General features: G+C 40.7%; 1 protein-coding gene across 1 annotated transcript; it reads right to left on the bottom strand.

Moving 5' to 3' along the window:
* Positions 1–5,781: 5,781 nt before the first annotated feature.
* LOC137347338 (testis-specific serine/threonine-protein kinase 3-like) lies at positions 5,782–15,196 on the bottom strand. The gene is made up of 2 exons (XM_068011784.1): positions 15,052–15,196; positions 5,782–6,449 (listed from the first exon to the last, which is right to left on the bottom strand). The coding sequence occupies exons 1-2, from the start codon at positions 15,194–15,196 to the stop codon at positions 5,782–5,784; spliced, it is 813 nt and encodes a 270-aa protein (XP_067867885.1).
* Between the last annotated feature and the right edge of the window lie 1,105 nt (positions 15,197–16,301).

Here is a 16,301-nt window from a genome sequence, read left to right as displayed (position 1 = left end):
TATCACTTACTGTTTCACATTTGGTACACCGTATAATGAAAAGACTTATGGTAAGTAACTTTTTTTTGATGGATACTTTATTTCTTTCAAAATGGGCTGAGAACATTTACTATTTATTTTGTATGTGCATTCACACTGCTGTCACCTCAATAATTTACAATTCTTGCTGGATTTTTATTACACTCTCAAAGAAACCTCAAACTAAAGATGTAGTTTGAGATTCAGTGGGTTATCTGCAGTTGATGTTTTGCGACCTGGAAAGAATATTGTTGTTGTGACTTGTGAGATTGTGACTGACATTTACATTAACCGGACATCTTGTAGCACTGTATAGCAGCATAACGCAGTAGTGTTCCAAAGTTCGGGATACTCTTGAGTTGTGTCTTACAGATATCACTCCTTATGTTCCTCTTACAGATATCACTCCTTATGTTCCTGCATCCCATCACTTCCTAGCTGCAATTCTATACTTTCAGTAACTGGGTTTCATTTGCAAAAGCAAGAATTTATAAAGCAAATAGTCTGTGCTTGTACATAATGTTTCATTTTTTAAAAAGAAAATGCATTTTCATCAATCTGAAGTGACCATCTATTATAAGATTTCAAGTTTGTGTTGAACATGAAAGTTCTTTGTCCTTTTGTGTCTAAAAACACTATTTTTTCTTATCAAGTTTAACAGTGCTTTAAAACTAATAGTATAAATTAGTGACAATATTTTGCATTAATAAACTCTGTTCACAATGGCAACAGCAACAACTTATATTTCTGTAGAGCTAATTCCATACGGCAAATGTCCCAAAGCACTTGAGTTGAGAAAAAGTAATGAACAGTGAACAGGAGAGAGAGAAGAGGAAACTGAAAATGTTGGAGAGCAAACAGCAAAGGCACAGTCAGAGAAAGATTTTGAAGAGACTTCTGAATATTTGTGTGTGTTCAGATCTTTAAGAATGGATTGCATTTATTGTGATTTCTAGATCTCTTGCTCCTCTTTCCTTTCTTGCTTTACACAATTCATAGAGGAAGTTGTGCTTCCTTCTCCACTTTTTCCCCCTTTAATCCGATATCAGTGGAACAAAAAGGTAATTTTGATTTTTTTTTAAATTAACTTTTATGCTCCATCATCTTGAGATTACAGAAACATTAAACAGTGAAAGGTCATGTTATGGAAGATGAATTGCCACATGTTAATATAAACCTTTGCAATAATTGCCTCAATTCAGTGCAGGCTTGCCATATTTATTTTCTTACTGATTGATTAGCATTTAATTCTTTAATCAATAGTGTTTGGAAACTTTCCTGTGCATTTCCAAACTGAAATCTACTAGTTTCACACACTCGAATATCCTAAGATCTCTTCTAATGCAATTTTCTAACAGTTATCTCAGAAAATCACTGCTAAAATACTACAAGCAATGCTGAAGCTTCAAAAACTAATACCCTAAATGTATATATTCAATTTATATACAGTGAAAATATCTACTAAGTAATGTGGCTAGTTAAAACTATTACATTATTTGATACATTTCTTGCTTTAATGTTTTAGGATATAAAGGTGTTCATGAGTGGGCATGAGAATTAATTTTCATTGCTTAGTAATAAAATCTGTCTGTAATGAACCAGAACCTAATGATCTCATCCAGCACTGACTAGACTGTGGCGCCAAGCTTTGACAAACTGAGTTGACCAAAAAACTCGATCCTGTTTGTGCTTGTTTATTTCTGATCTATTTTCCTGTTTGAATTTTGTGGCTCTGGAGGCTTGCAAAGGATTGTTGTTAGCTGTTGTCTCACTGTTGACATTCACTCAGTACTGCACTGAGATTGTGGGTCCAGGCACTTGAACACATAATCTAGGCTGATGCTTCAGTGCTGTATTGAGGGAGTGCTGTGTTGAGGGCCTGTCTTTTGGGTGAGTTAAAGAAAGACTTGCATTTATATCTAGCCTTTCATGACCTCAGGATGTCCAAAAACACTTTACAGCTGTGAAGTGCTTTTGAAGTCTAGCCAACCAGCTACCCATCCAATATAATTTTTCCTAATAGCATCTCTTATGCTTTATCAAATGTTTTTGAAAGTCATGGTATACAACATTAATTGGATGTTTTCATCTACTATTCTGGTCAGTTCCTCAATTGGATCCTATATACTGAGACTTAATTTCAACATTTTTGGAATGTTGTGATTAAGAGTATGTGGGATACCATATCTGCATCCTAAAGAGAAATTTAAAAAAAACAATTCATTAGCATCTTAAATATCAATAAGGTGACGGTGCACTGGGAAACTATCAAGACTCTGGAGCAGTGCCAAATCTTAGAACTCTGTTATGAGGATATACTGCCAAGAATTGGGGAGAAGTATAGGCAGATAGGGTTGAAGTTTTTTTTTAAAAATCATTGCGATTTATTTCAGTGTGGTTTGATAGGCTATTTGAAAAAAGTAGAGATGTTAGAAGTAGACATTATGTCCATAATGCTTAGGCAAAGAGTTAGGTTTTAGTTATAAAGATAGATTGGAGAAGTTGGGACTGTTTTCCTTGGAGAAGAGAAGGCTGAGAGGTGATTTGATAGAGGTATTCAAAATCATGAGGGGTCTGGACAGAGTAGTTAGAGAGAAACTGTTCCCACTCGTGAAAGGATCGAGAACAAGAGAAGCAAAAGTGACCTGAAAAGCTTTTTCATGCACTGAGTGGTTAAGGTCTGGAATGCGCTGCCTGAGAACGTGGTGGAGGCAGGTTCAATTGAAGCATTCAAAAAGGAATTAGAGAGTTATATGAAAAGGAAGAATGTGCAGGGTTACGGGGAGAAGGTGGGGGAATGGAACTGAGGGAATTGCTCTTTCAGAGAGCCAGTGCGGACATGATGAGCCGAATGGCCGCCTCCTGCACTGTAACAATTCTGTGTGGCTAAATGTCATGAAGTATTTATTTTCACAGAGACTCGTTTAAGATGGGATTTGACAAGTTCCCGGAAGAAGATACTTCCAGTAATAAAGGGTAAGTTTATGATTATGATGAGCCATGAACAAGTGTGATCTCCTGGAGTTTGAGGTTTTTCCTGAAGTGGCCACAGGTTTTAATAATTTTTACCTTTCCCAGGGGATAGGGGTCAGTGAGTGGTGTACGAGATGGCACTGTTGACTGGATGGTGTGGACTTGATAGTCTTTCCTCGCCATACAATCTTAAGACTATTAATACACAAGCTAGCTTGCTTAATTACTTCCTGAGCTACCACCTCTCTCATTGCCTTCCGATCTTAGTGATGTCCAGTGTTATGGCTGCTTGCGCGTCACTGGTTATTTGATGGAAGAAGCTAATGCATCCAAGTCTCTCAGTTGGAATCTCATTTGAAGTTGGAGATTTTTTAAATAAAGCATTTTGCTTAGTTGCCTATGTTTCATTGTTTTTATTGTGATTATCTGAACTATATTCCCCTTGTCTGTTTGCGTAAGAGATATCCCTCCACATCCTAAACATGTCACCTTATTTCCATTGTATATCTCTTCTGTGATACAAGTTAAGTGGCAGAGGCCATTGATTAATGTATCCTAATAATCTCTTAAGAGGTGCTGAGATACAGCTTGGGTCAGATCTGAAACTACAATGCATTTCTCTACATAACCAAGGAAAAGGTGGTCATTCTGTTTAGTAACCTTTGCCTTAATTGAGTCTTGGAAGCCCTCTAGGTAACAAGCTCTTATCTATAATCAGTTACCAATATTAAAAGAATGAGTACAAAAATTTAATTGTAATTTTTTCTGCTCCTAAATTCATTTAGAAAATACTTATTTTGGTATTTTTGAAGTAAATTTATGGCAAAAGAAAAGTTCTGTGGATGGTATTCCAACAAAACAGGTCATTTGAGTTGGTGTTAATCTCCACATGCTCATACATCTGATTTCTTTCCTTTTGACCTTCTGTCCAATCTAATAAATGTTGATGTGCTCTTTGTTTCAATCACTAACTCCAGTACCCTCGTTAACCCTCTGTGTGTTTGATGTTTCTCTTACCCACTGCCCTAAATCTTTTGCATTTAATCTTTTACCTGTCCCATCATGCTAGGTCCCTCACTCATTGGAAACAAGTCTGTTTAATCCATTCCGTGCCTTCATAATTTTAAGTTAAAATGCAATCTGCACTGTTCTAATGAAACACAAACACATGGGGAAAATGTGATATGCTTGTACTTCTTCAAATTAGGCATCCTTCCTACAATGTGGAGCCTAAAACTGCACTGTGCTCCAACAGTGGTCTTGCTGAGGTTTCATATAGATTTGCCATTATATTGTATACCGCTTGTCATAAACCCCAATGTTATAATAGTTCTATTTAAAATGGCCTTATCCACTTGAGATTGTTTTTTCATGTCTTATGAACCTGATGCTGCAAATCACTGCTCTTGTACATTGTCCAGCTTTCCCCCATTCCAAGTAAAATTACTTCGTTTTAAACTAAAATGTAACATCGTACATTTACTGACATTGAATTCCATTTGCCTCAGATCGAGAGAAATTTAAGTCAAAATATGGAACTTAATAACAGTGCTTTTAGAAGAGCCCCCATAAACTACGAAAAACGTATAAAACTTGTAATCTTACCATCACAACCCATTAATCTTACTCTGGTTATGAAGTCACGTGACAATATTTCCCCATTCAACAGATACTGGTCCTTGCTATAGGTGCCCTCATTTGGCTGGAGTGGTGTTTGGCTATGAAATGGTACCTATACACAGAGCATATTGTTACACGTCAGATATTTCTGGTGCAGGAGAGAGTTGCTGGGTTTTTGCACAAGTCATGTGGGAGAATTTCAGCCAGAAATGAAAGACATTTTGGGTCAAGCCGGTCTGATTGGATATCTTGTTTATTGGGATACATTATCTGAATCTTCCCACCTATAATTTTTGTTTTACAAACAACTGCTATTGACTAAAATCTTTGTACATGTGAATTATTTTTGGCGACTTTCATTAAGGGCCGAGCACTCTCCCACCCTGAAAAAATGTATAATTTTTTTTTAAAAAGTAACCCTCAAGCGGGGCTTGTCGTTTGTTCAAACGCGCTGTTTTGATGACCCACTATCTTGGTTTTCCTATTAAATGAGAACTGAGCTGTCAACTGTCATCCCGGTCCTTGGAATCCAACAGGGATTAACAACCTTTCCATTTCTAGATGTTTCAATGTAATAGTTGATTTTGTCCCCTTTCCTTCCCCACTATTACTTCCCTTTAAAGTTTAAACTTATCACTAACGTTTATAACCTACGTGACTTGTGCGCTTGTAGTTCCAGATATCTTCAGAGTCGATCTTTGGTCACCAATCTTTTTTTTGGTTAACAAATTAGGAGCCGGATCGGTTGTACTAAATAAAACGACTAACAGTTCCTTGGGGGCGTTCACCTGTGTGATTGTGGTCCAAAGCTGGGCAGGCTTACACACTTGTCCTGCAATTAATGATCTGTAACTTCTATAAATGTGTGTATATATAAAGTATAGAAATGTTCATGTTCATTAGACGGTGATAACCCTTAATGACAAGCAATATTTGATAGAAAATATTCACTGAAGCTAATTGTAATATTGTTACAATGTTTATCTTTGGAGTGACAATAGCTAGCTTTGCTCTAGTGACGGCAGCCAGTGGCAAATCTTTCAGAGCCGTCCTTTTCCAATAAATTTAGAGACACTCTTGCAATAGTGTCTCTGCCAGCAGTCAGTACTCGTACACTGTACACTATGGAAACTTTGTAAAAATGTAAAACAACCAATTTGATGACCATGTTTATTGGCTGTCTGCTAACCATGGATGGAAGCAGACCTCCTGGATAGGAGGTCTAAGACTGCAGTCGGGTTCCAACAATCTTCCAACAAGATCTCGACATTCTCGGCTCAGTTCCAGCTGCTGTGGGAATGCTACCCCGTTCTGTTGAAGCCACAACATCTTTGGGATGTTGGAGTCATCAAAAGGCAGATGGCCGCAGAGCATGATGTACAACACGATGCCCATGCTCCATATATCACTCTTTATGCTTTCGTGTGGAACTCCTTGTAGAACCTCGGGTGCGGCGTAAGCCGTGCTCCCGCAAAACGTCTTGCTTAATTCAGCCGTACCGGTCCGGAAAATCTTAGCGAAGCCGAAATCTGCCAACTTTACGTTGAAACTTTTATCTAGCAGAGTGTTTTCACACTTGAGGTCTCTATGAGCAATACCACAGTCATGACAATATCGAATTGCTGCTACAAGTTGACGGAATAAGGTTTTTGCGAGTTCTTCAGGTAACGGCCCTTCCCTTTTGATGTGTTCGAGAACATCTCCACTTTCTGCAAGTTCCATGATTATACAGATCTTGCCATCATCGCTCTCCCAGATTTCATGAACCTTAATGATATTTTTGTGATCCAGGCTCTGTACTATTTGCAGCTCTCGTGGGAGAAATTTGTGGATGAAATCTAGAAATGGAAAATGCAGTGAATTGTTAAGAGATTGGAACCTGTCCTTTGTCTTACGCGATTAACATTTCCTTAAATGGCAGTTTTTATATTGAATTTATAAGTATATATTTTTAGGAACCAGCAGCAGATGACTATAAAGCTAATAAAGAGGGAGAAAATTGATTATGAGTAAATTGGCAAGAAATACAAAAACAAACAGCAAGAGCTTCTACAGGTATATAAAAAGAAAGAAACTAAAGTGAGCGTGGGACCCTTGGAGGATGCGACTGGAGAATTGATAACGGGGAACAGGGAAATGGCAGATAGTTTAAACCAATATTTTGCATCGGTCTTCAAGGTGGGGGACACTATAAACATCCCACAGATATCAGATAAGCAAGGAGCTAATGGGAGGAAAGATCTTGTAACAGTCTCTATCACAAGGGACAAAGTATTTGACAAACTAATGGGACTAAAGGCAGACAAGTCGCCAGGACCTGATGGCCTGCATCCAAGGTTTTAAAGGAAGTGGAGGCATTGGTCGAAATATTCCAGAACTCACTGGATTCCGGGAGCGTTCCAGCGAATTGGAAAACCGCTAATGTGACGCCCCTGTTCAAGAGGGAGGGAGACAAAAAGCAGGAAACTATAGTCCAGTCAGCCTAACATCAGTCATTGGGAAAATGCTAGAGTCCATTATTAAGGAAGACATAGCAGGACATTTAGAAAAGCTTAACGCAATCAAACAGTGTCAACATGGTTTTGTGAAAGGGAAATCATGTTTGACAAATTTTCTAGAGTTCTTTGAGGATATAACAAGCAGTGTTCATAAAGGGGAACCGGTAGATGTAGTGTATTTGAATTTCCAGAAGGCATTCGATAAGGTGCCACATTAAAGATTATTGCACAAGATAGGAGCTCACGGTATTGGGGGTAATGTATTAGCATGGATTGAGGATTGGTTAACACATAGAAGACAGGGAGTCAGGATTAATGGGTCTTTTTCAGGTTGGAAAGACGTAACTAGTGGAGTGTCACAAGGATCAGTCCTGGAGCCTCAATTATTTACTATCTCTTTTAATGACTTGGAGGAGGGGGCTGAGTGTAATATATCCAAATTTGCTGACAATACAAAAATAGGTGGGAGGGCATTGTTAGGGGATTGGAGGACCTAAGGAATCTGCAAAGGGATATAGATAGGTTCAGTGAGTGAGCAAAAACTTGGCAGATGGAGTTTAATGTAAGAAAGTGTGAGGTCATGCACATTGGTAGGAAGAATTAAAAGGCAGACTATTATTTAAATGGAGAGAGACTTCAAAAATGTGCAGCACAGAGGGATCTGGGTGTTCTTGTGCATGAAACACAAAAGGTTAGCGTGCAGTAAGTAATTATGAAGGCAAATGGAATTTTGGCCTTTATTGCTAGGGGGTTGGAGTTTAAAAATAGGGAAGTCCTGTTACAACTGCATAGGGTGTTGGTGAGGCCGCACCTGGAGTACTGTGTACAGTTTTAGTCCCCGTATTTAAGAAAGAATATACTGGCGTTGGAGGCAGTTCAAAAGAGATTCACTAGGCTAGTTCCTTGGATGAAGGGGTTGATTTATCAAGAATGTCTAAACAGGTTAGGCCTTTATTCATTAGAGTTTAGAAGAATGAGGGGTGATCTTATTGAAACGTACAAGATTCTGAGGGGGCTTGACAGGGTAGATGTGGAGATGTTTCCACTAGTGGGGAAATCTCGAAGTAGGGGACATAGTTACAGAATAAGGGGACATTCATTTAAAACTGAGATGCGAAGGAATTTCTTCTCTCAGAGGGTGGTGAATGTCTGAAATTCTCTACCCCGGAGATTTGTGGAGGCTAGATCACTGAAAGTATTTAAAGAGGAGGTAGATAGATTTTTGAAATATCGGGAAGTTGAGGGCTATGAGCAGCTGGCACGAAAGAGGATTGAGGTCTGGGGCAGATCAGCCATGACCTTATTGAATGGCGGGGCAGGCTTGAGGGGCTGAATGGCCAACTCCTCCTATTTCTTATGTTCTTATTGAACAGACTGTAGCAGTTCAAGAAGGCAGCTCATCACCAACCTCTTAAGGGCAATTAGGGATGGGCAATAAATGCTGGCCTAGCCAGCGATGATTAAAAAAATCACCAGTTATATAAGCACAGCTGCCAATGTGTGTAAAGACGACAGAATGTAAATGCTTCAGTTATTTATTATCCACCCTATAAATTGCACATTAGAAAACATTAATGCCTTATTTATCTTTGAAATTAAAATATAACAAGAGACTCAATGAGATTTACTATTCCTCTTTCTGCATGGCTGCAGGTGTCATTAGAAGCAGCAGAAGATAATGAAACGCAGCAGGATTGAAGTACTGTCAGTGCAGTTACTGGTTAAATTGCTACTGAAGTTTGGGATTGTTTAGGAAAACAATCTTTAAATGTTCCCTAAAATGGGCTATAAATTGCAAGTCAAAAACAAGGAGGTTATTTTAAAATAGGACCTGGAGTGAATAGAGAGAGGGCCAGTATGCTGCAGAAAATAAATCCTTCCGTTTTCACTTGAGTTTTGTAAGTCTTTGAGGGAACCGTTTAGAATTTGTCTCATACATTTGGTAATGTACTCCAGGTAAAATGTGACTTAAATCTTTTTCTCTGCCAAGGGTTTCTGTGGCCGCAAATGAGACTCCAGGATGGTATGTTGCCTCCCTGGTGCCAGGGTCAAGGATGTCTCGGACTGGCTGCAGGACATTCTGAAGGGAGAGGGTGAACAGTCAGAGGTCGTGGTTCACATTGGTACCAATGACATAGATAAAAAGAGGGACGAGGTCCTGCAACAAGAATTTAGGGAGCTAGGTAGCAGATTAAAAAACAGGACCTCAAAGGTGGTAATCTCTGGATTACTCCCAGTGCCACGTGCTAGTGAGTATAGGAATAGGAGGATAGAGCAGATGAGTGCGTGGCTGAAGAGATAGTGCAGGAGAACAAAGAACAGTACAGCACAGGAACAGGCCATTCGGCCCTCCAAGCCTGCGCCGATCTTGATGCCTGCCTAAACTAAAACCTTCTGCACTTCTGGGGACCATATCCTTCTATTCCCTTCCTATTCATGTATTTGTCAAGATGCCTCTTCAACGTTGCTATCGCACCTGCTTCCACCACCTCCCCCAGCAGCAGGTTCCAGGCACTCACCACCCTCTGTGTAAAGAACTTGCCTCGCACATCCCCTCTAAACTTTGCCCCTCGCACCTTAAACCTATGTCCCCTAGTAACTGACTCTTCCACCCTGGGAAAAAGCTTCTGACTATCCACTCTGTCCATGCCACTCATAACTTTGTAAACCTCTATCATGTCGCCCCTCCACCTCCATCGTTCCAGTGAAAACAATCTGAATTTATCCAACCTCTCCTCTTAGCTAATGCCCTCCAGACCAGGCAACATCCTGGTAAACCTCCTCTGTACCCTCTCCAAAGCTTCCACGTCCCCTGCTGGAATGTGGGGCGACCAGAATTGCACGCAATATTCTAAGTGTGGCCTAACTAAGGTTCGGTACAGCTGCAGCATGACTTGCCAATTTTTATACTCTATGCCCCGACCGATGAAGGCAAGCATGCCGTATGCCTTCTTGACTACCTTATTGACTACCTTATTCACCTGCATTGTCACTTTCAGTGACCTGTGGACCTGTACGCCCAGATCTCTCTGCCTGTCAATACTCCTAAGGGTTCTGCCATTTACTGTATACTTCCCACTTGCATTAGATCTTCCAAAATGCATTACCTCACATTTGTCCAGATTAAACTCCATCTGCCATTTCTCCGCCCAAGTCTCCAACCGATCTATATCATGCTGTATCCTCTGACAATCCTCATCACTATCCACCAACCTTTGTGTCGTCCGCAAACTTACTAATCAGACCAGCTACATTTTTCTCCATCATTTATATATAATACAAACAGCAAAGGTCCCAGCACTGATCCCTGCGAACACCACTAGTCACAGCCCTCCATTCAGAAAAGCACCCTTCCACTGATACCCTCTGTTTTCTATGATCAAGCCAGTTCTGTATCCATCTTGCCAGCTCACCTCTGATCCCGTGTGACTTCACCTTTTGTACCAGTCTGCCATGAGGGACCTTGTCAAAGGCTTCACTGAAGTCCATGTAGACAACATCCACTGCCCTTCCTTCATCAATCATCTTCGTCACTTCCTCAAAAAACTCAATCAAGTTAGTGAGACACGACCACCCCTTCACAAAACCATGCTGCCTCTCGCTAAAAGTTTGTTTGTTTCCAAATGGAAGTAAATCCTGTCCCGAAGAATCCTCTCTAATAATTTCCCTACTGATGTAAGGCTCACCTGGATTATCCTTGCTACCCTTCTTAAACAAAGGAACAACATTGGCTATTCTCCAGTCCTCTGGGACCTCACCTGTAGTCAATGATTTACAAAGATTTCGGTCAAGGCCCCAGCAATTTCTTCCCTTGCCTCCCTTAGTATTCTGGGGTAGATCCCATGGGGACTTATCTACCTTAATGCTTTGCAAGACGCCCAACACCACCTCCTTTTTGAAAATGATATGACCCAGACTATCTACACTCCTTTCCCTAGGCTCATCATCCACCAAGTCCTTCTCTTTGGTGAATACTGATGCAAAGTACTCATTTAGTACCTCGCCCATTTCCTCTGGCACCACACATAGATTGCCTTCTCTGTCCTTGAGTGGTTTCCCTGGTTACCCTCTTGCTCTTTATATACGTATAAAAAGCCTTGGGATTCTCCTTAATCCTGTTTGCCAATGACTTTTCATGACCCCTCTTAGCCCTCCTGACTCCTTGCTTAAGTTCCTTCCTACTTTCTTTACATTCCTCAAGCGCTTCGTCTGTTCCCAGCCTTCTAGCCCGTACGAATGCTTCCTTTTTCTTTTTGACTAGGCTCACAATATCCCACATTATCCAAGGTTCCCGAAACTTGCCAAACTTATCCTTCTTCCTCACAGGAACATGCCGGCCCTGGATCTAATCAATTGACATTTGAAAGACTCCCACATGTCAGATGTTGATTTACCCCCAAACAGCCGCCCCCAATCTAAATTCTCCAGTTCCTGCCTAATATTGTTATAATTAGCCTTCCCCCAATTTAGCACCTTCACCCGAGGACTATCCGAGGGAGGGCTTTAGTTTCCTGGATCACTGAGGTGGGACCTGTACAAGTTGGATGGCTTGCATCTGAACCAGAACGGGACCAACATGCTTGCTGGGAGGTTTGCTAGTGCTGTTGGGGTGGGGGGTTTAAACTAATTTGGTAGGAGGGTGGGATACAGAGTGGAGGTATAGTAGGGGATGATGCACAGTCAAATGTAGAAGAGAAACTGAGTCAATCTGGAAGGCAGAGCAAATATAGACCTGTTAAGGCACAAGTGAAAAATGCAAGTCTGGATTGCATCTATTTTAATGCAAGGAGTCTTACTAGTGAGGCAGATGAATTGAGGGTGTTGATTAGCACATGGGATTATAATATTATTGCTATCACAGAAACATGGCTGAGGGAGGGGCAGGACTGGCAGCTCAATATTCCAGGGTATGGAATCTTCAGGTGTGACAGGGGAGGGGGTAAAAGAGGAGGTGACAGTGCACTATTGATCAAGGAGTCAATTACTGCAGTAAGGAGGGATGATATCTTAGAAGGTTCCTCAAATGAGGCCATATGGGTAGTACTTAAAAACAAAAAGGGGAAATCACTTGGCTGGGTGTCTACTACAGGCCTCCAAACAGTCAGGGAGAGATAGAGGAGCAGATATGTAGGCAAATCTCAGAGAGGTGTAAAAATAATAGGGTAATAATAGTAGGGGATTTCAACTTTCCCAATATCAACTGGGATAGTCTTAATGCAAAATGCTTAAAGGGGGCGGAATTCTTAAAATGCATACAGGAGAGCTTTTTGAGCCAGTACGTAGAAAGTCCTACAAGACAAGGGGCAGTACTGGACCTAATCCTAGGGAATGAAGCCAGTCAAGTGGTAGAAGTGTCAGTGGGGGAGCATTTCAGGGATAGTGACCCTAACTGTAAGATTTAAGGTCGTTATGGAAAAGGACAAAGATGGACCAGAAATAAAGGTACTGAATTGGGGGAAGGCTGATTTTAATATGATAAAACAGGATCTGGCCAAAGTGGACTGGGAGCAGCCACTTGTGGGAAAGTTTACATCTGACCAGTGGGAGTCATTCAAAGAGGAAATAGTGAGAGTTCAGAGCCAACATGTACCCGTTAAGGTGAAGGGTAGAACCAACAAGCCCAGTGAACTTTGGATGTCAAGGGATATAGAGGATTGGATCAGTTTAAAAAAAAGGAGACTTATGGTAGATTCGGAGCGCTGAAAACAGCGGAGGCAGTAGAGGAGTATAGAAAGTGTAGAGGGTACTTTAAAAAGTAATTAGGAGAGTGAAGAGGGGACATGAAAAAACACCGGCAGGCAAGATAAATGAAAATCCTAAGGCATTTTATAAATATATTAAGGGCAAGAGGATAACCGTGGAAAGAGCAGGGCACATTAGGGACCAAAGTGGCAATCTGTGTGAATTTTTTGGGAGGTGACTAGATGTGCAGATGAAGGTAAAGCAGTTGATGTAGTATACATGGATTTTAGTAAGGCTTTTGATAAGGTCCCGCATGGGAGATTGGTTGAGAAGGTAAGAGCCCATGGGATCCAGGGCAATTTGGCAAATTGGATCCAAAATTGGCTTAGTGGCAGGAGGCAGAGGGTAATGGTCGAGGGTTGTTTTTGCGATTGGAAGCCTGTGACTAGTGGTGTACCACAGGGATCAGTGCTGGGACCCTTGTTATTTGTAGTGTATATTAATGATTTAGACATGATACAGGAGGTATGATCAGTAAATTCGCAGATGACATGAAAATTGGTGGTGTTGTAAATAGTGAGGAGGAAAGCCTTAGATTACAGGATGATATAGATGGGCTGGTAAGATGGGCGGAGCTGTGGAAAATGGAATTTAATCCTGAGAAGTGTGAGGTGATGCATTTTGGGAGGACTAACAAAGCAAGGGAATATACAATGGATGGTAGGACCCTAGGAAGTAGAGAGGGTCAGAGGGACCTTGGTGTACTTGTCCACAGATCACTGAAGGCAACAGCACTGGTAGATAAGGTGGTTAGGAAGGCATATGGGATACTTGCCTTTTTTAGCCGAGGCTTAGAATATAAGAGCAGGGAGGTTATGATGGAACTGTATAAAATGCTAGTTAGGCCACAGCTGGAGTACTGTGTACAGTTCTGGGCACCACATTATAGGAAGGATGTGATTGCACTGGAGAGGGTGCAGAGGAGATTCACCAGGATGTTGCCTGGGCTGGAGCATTTCAGCTATGAAGAGAGGCTGAAAAGGCTAGGGTTGTTTTGCTTAGAGCAGAGAAGGCTGAGGGGAGATATGATTGAGGTATTCAAAATTATGAGGGGCATTGATAGGTTAGATAGGAAGAAACCTTCTCCCTTAGCAGAGGGGTCAATAAGCAGGAGCATAGATGTAAAGTAAGGGGCGGGAGGTTTAGAGGGGATTTGAGGAAAACAATTTTCACCCAGAGGGAGGTTGGAATCTGGAATGCACTGCCTGAAGAGGTGGTAGAGGCAGGAACCCTCACAACATTTAAGAAGTATTTAGATGAGCACTTGAAACGCCATAACATACAAGGCTACGGGCCAAGTGCTGGAAAATGGGATAAGAATAGTTAGATGTTTGATGGCTGGCACAGACCCGATGGGCTGAAGGGCCTGTTTCTGTGCTGTATAACTATGACTCTAATTCACACATGATGCCACATGTCAGACTTTGCTCTAAGTGCCAATCTGGATAAAATCACTACTATGATTTCTGGCAAGTTGTATAGTGCATTAAACATGTCGAGTGCACTTAATTAGCATTTTCAACTGTTTGAAATAAGTCCCATCGGTCAGCTGAGCAGTGAAATCAGTAGCTTTTGTGCAGAATACAAGCTATTGATAGAATGTGGAATCTGGTTTCTTCAGTAATTGGGGGAGATGGTGGAGTAGTGGTAATATCACTGAACTAGTATTCCAGAGGTCCAGGCAAATTCCCTGAGGACATGGGTTCAAATCCCATCATGGCAGCTGGTGGGATTTAAATTCAATTAACTAATAAGTTTAATTAATTAATTAATTAGAAATCCAGAATTGAAGCTTGTTTCAGTAATTGTGCCATGAAACTATCATTGTCATAAATACCCATCTGGTTCACTAATGTCCTTTAGGGCAGGAAATCCTTACCTGGTCTCAGCTACGTGTGACTCCAAACCCACAGCAATGTGGTTGACTCTTAACTGCCCTCTGAAATGGCGTCGCAGCCACTCAGTTATCAGGGGCAATTAGGATGGACAACGAATGCTGGCCTTGCCAGTGATGCCCACATCCCATGAAAAAATAAAAAAGTAACAGCTACACGTAATCAGGTGGACACTTCAGAAGGCGAACTGATTTTATAAACTGTGGATCGTAAGTAAAATAATTTCATGAATTGGGATGATTTAAGTTGCTTATTCATTATAACAGTGGAAAACGTGTTTTTGAAAACACCATAGTGTGTCTTACCCTTTGGTACTGTCTGTCGATTGATGATTTTGATGGCCACTTTCCTCTGCTGGTTTCTGCAGTAAGCTTCCTTTACTTTAGAATAGGTCCCCTCCCCGATCGTGTTTCCAAGTTGATATCCTTTAGACAGGAGCAGTTTTTCCATTGCTTCTCATCCACTTTCTTAACGAGTTTCAGCGATCACATTCCTCAATTTATCCAGTTCCACGCAATCTAACCAATGTTTCTCGGCTTCCTAGCTTATTTCTAAAATCGGACATTATAAAAAAAAATAGCAATCCCGGGTGTGACCACCCAAGCAAAATAAGCTCAGCAGATATAAATGTGACTTCATTATGATGCCATAATTTACCTGTTACTAAGGAGACTTTGTGCTGTACATTGCTGAAGCAGTATTGCTAATAATATTTTAACTAGTCTTTATAAATAAATCCTTGACTTTTGAGGATAAATTGTTTCAATTATACTCTTGCAGTACCGCAAATACTCTAATTGTGGTGTGGTGCTCAATTTGATTTGAAGCTAGTCTCTTATGGTACACTGTCCTTTTGCTCTCTCTTCAGTTTTCTGTTTTAACTAAACCAAACCCAGCCTCCAAATCAAGGCGCCTGAAACATCCTCAAATACCAGCCCCAACATTTTGTGTTTCTGTGAATCTAAAGCCCAAGATGATCTGTCTATTCAGGGCCTGAGTTAGTGGAACAAAGATGTTCTATTCGAAGCCCAGCTCAGGAAAGTCTCTATTTTATCAACTCAAAGCCTCGCCAAAAGCGGTGTGTGTCTGTCCTACTAACTCAAAGCCCAACTCGGGAGATTTATTTGATTCTGCTAACCTTAACTTCGACAAATTTCTGCAAGCGCTGACCCACATTTTAATTCCGAAAACAAATATGCTATTTCTTCCAATGCCGATTCCAGCTCACAAAAGTCTGCATTTTCTGCTAAATTAGATTTTGATCAAACTCTAATCTAAATTTTAAGATTTTGAACTAGCGCCCATGTTTCTTTTAGATGGTTTCACCGATATATATAAATGTAATTCTCTATTTCAGAAACCTCGATCTCATTTCTTTTCATTGAAACGACACTGTTATTTTATTGGATACCCTGTTTTCATTGAGCTTGTGCTTTTCCAATTCCATTCATCAAGTTCCTGTTATATCGGAGCATCTACAGCGCATTTTACAAACGGTAGTACAAAGTGAATGTTGCAATAAATGAACGTTATTTTGTAAATACAATCGCTGTAC

The sequence above is a fragment of the Heterodontus francisci genome, chromosome 31, assembly GCF_036365525.1.
Source record: "Heterodontus francisci isolate sHetFra1 chromosome 31, sHetFra1.hap1, whole genome shotgun sequence".
Lineage (NCBI taxonomy): Eukaryota > Metazoa > Chordata > Chondrichthyes > Heterodontiformes > Heterodontidae > Heterodontus > Heterodontus francisci.
This window is presented reverse-complemented; position numbering and strand designations above follow the sequence as displayed.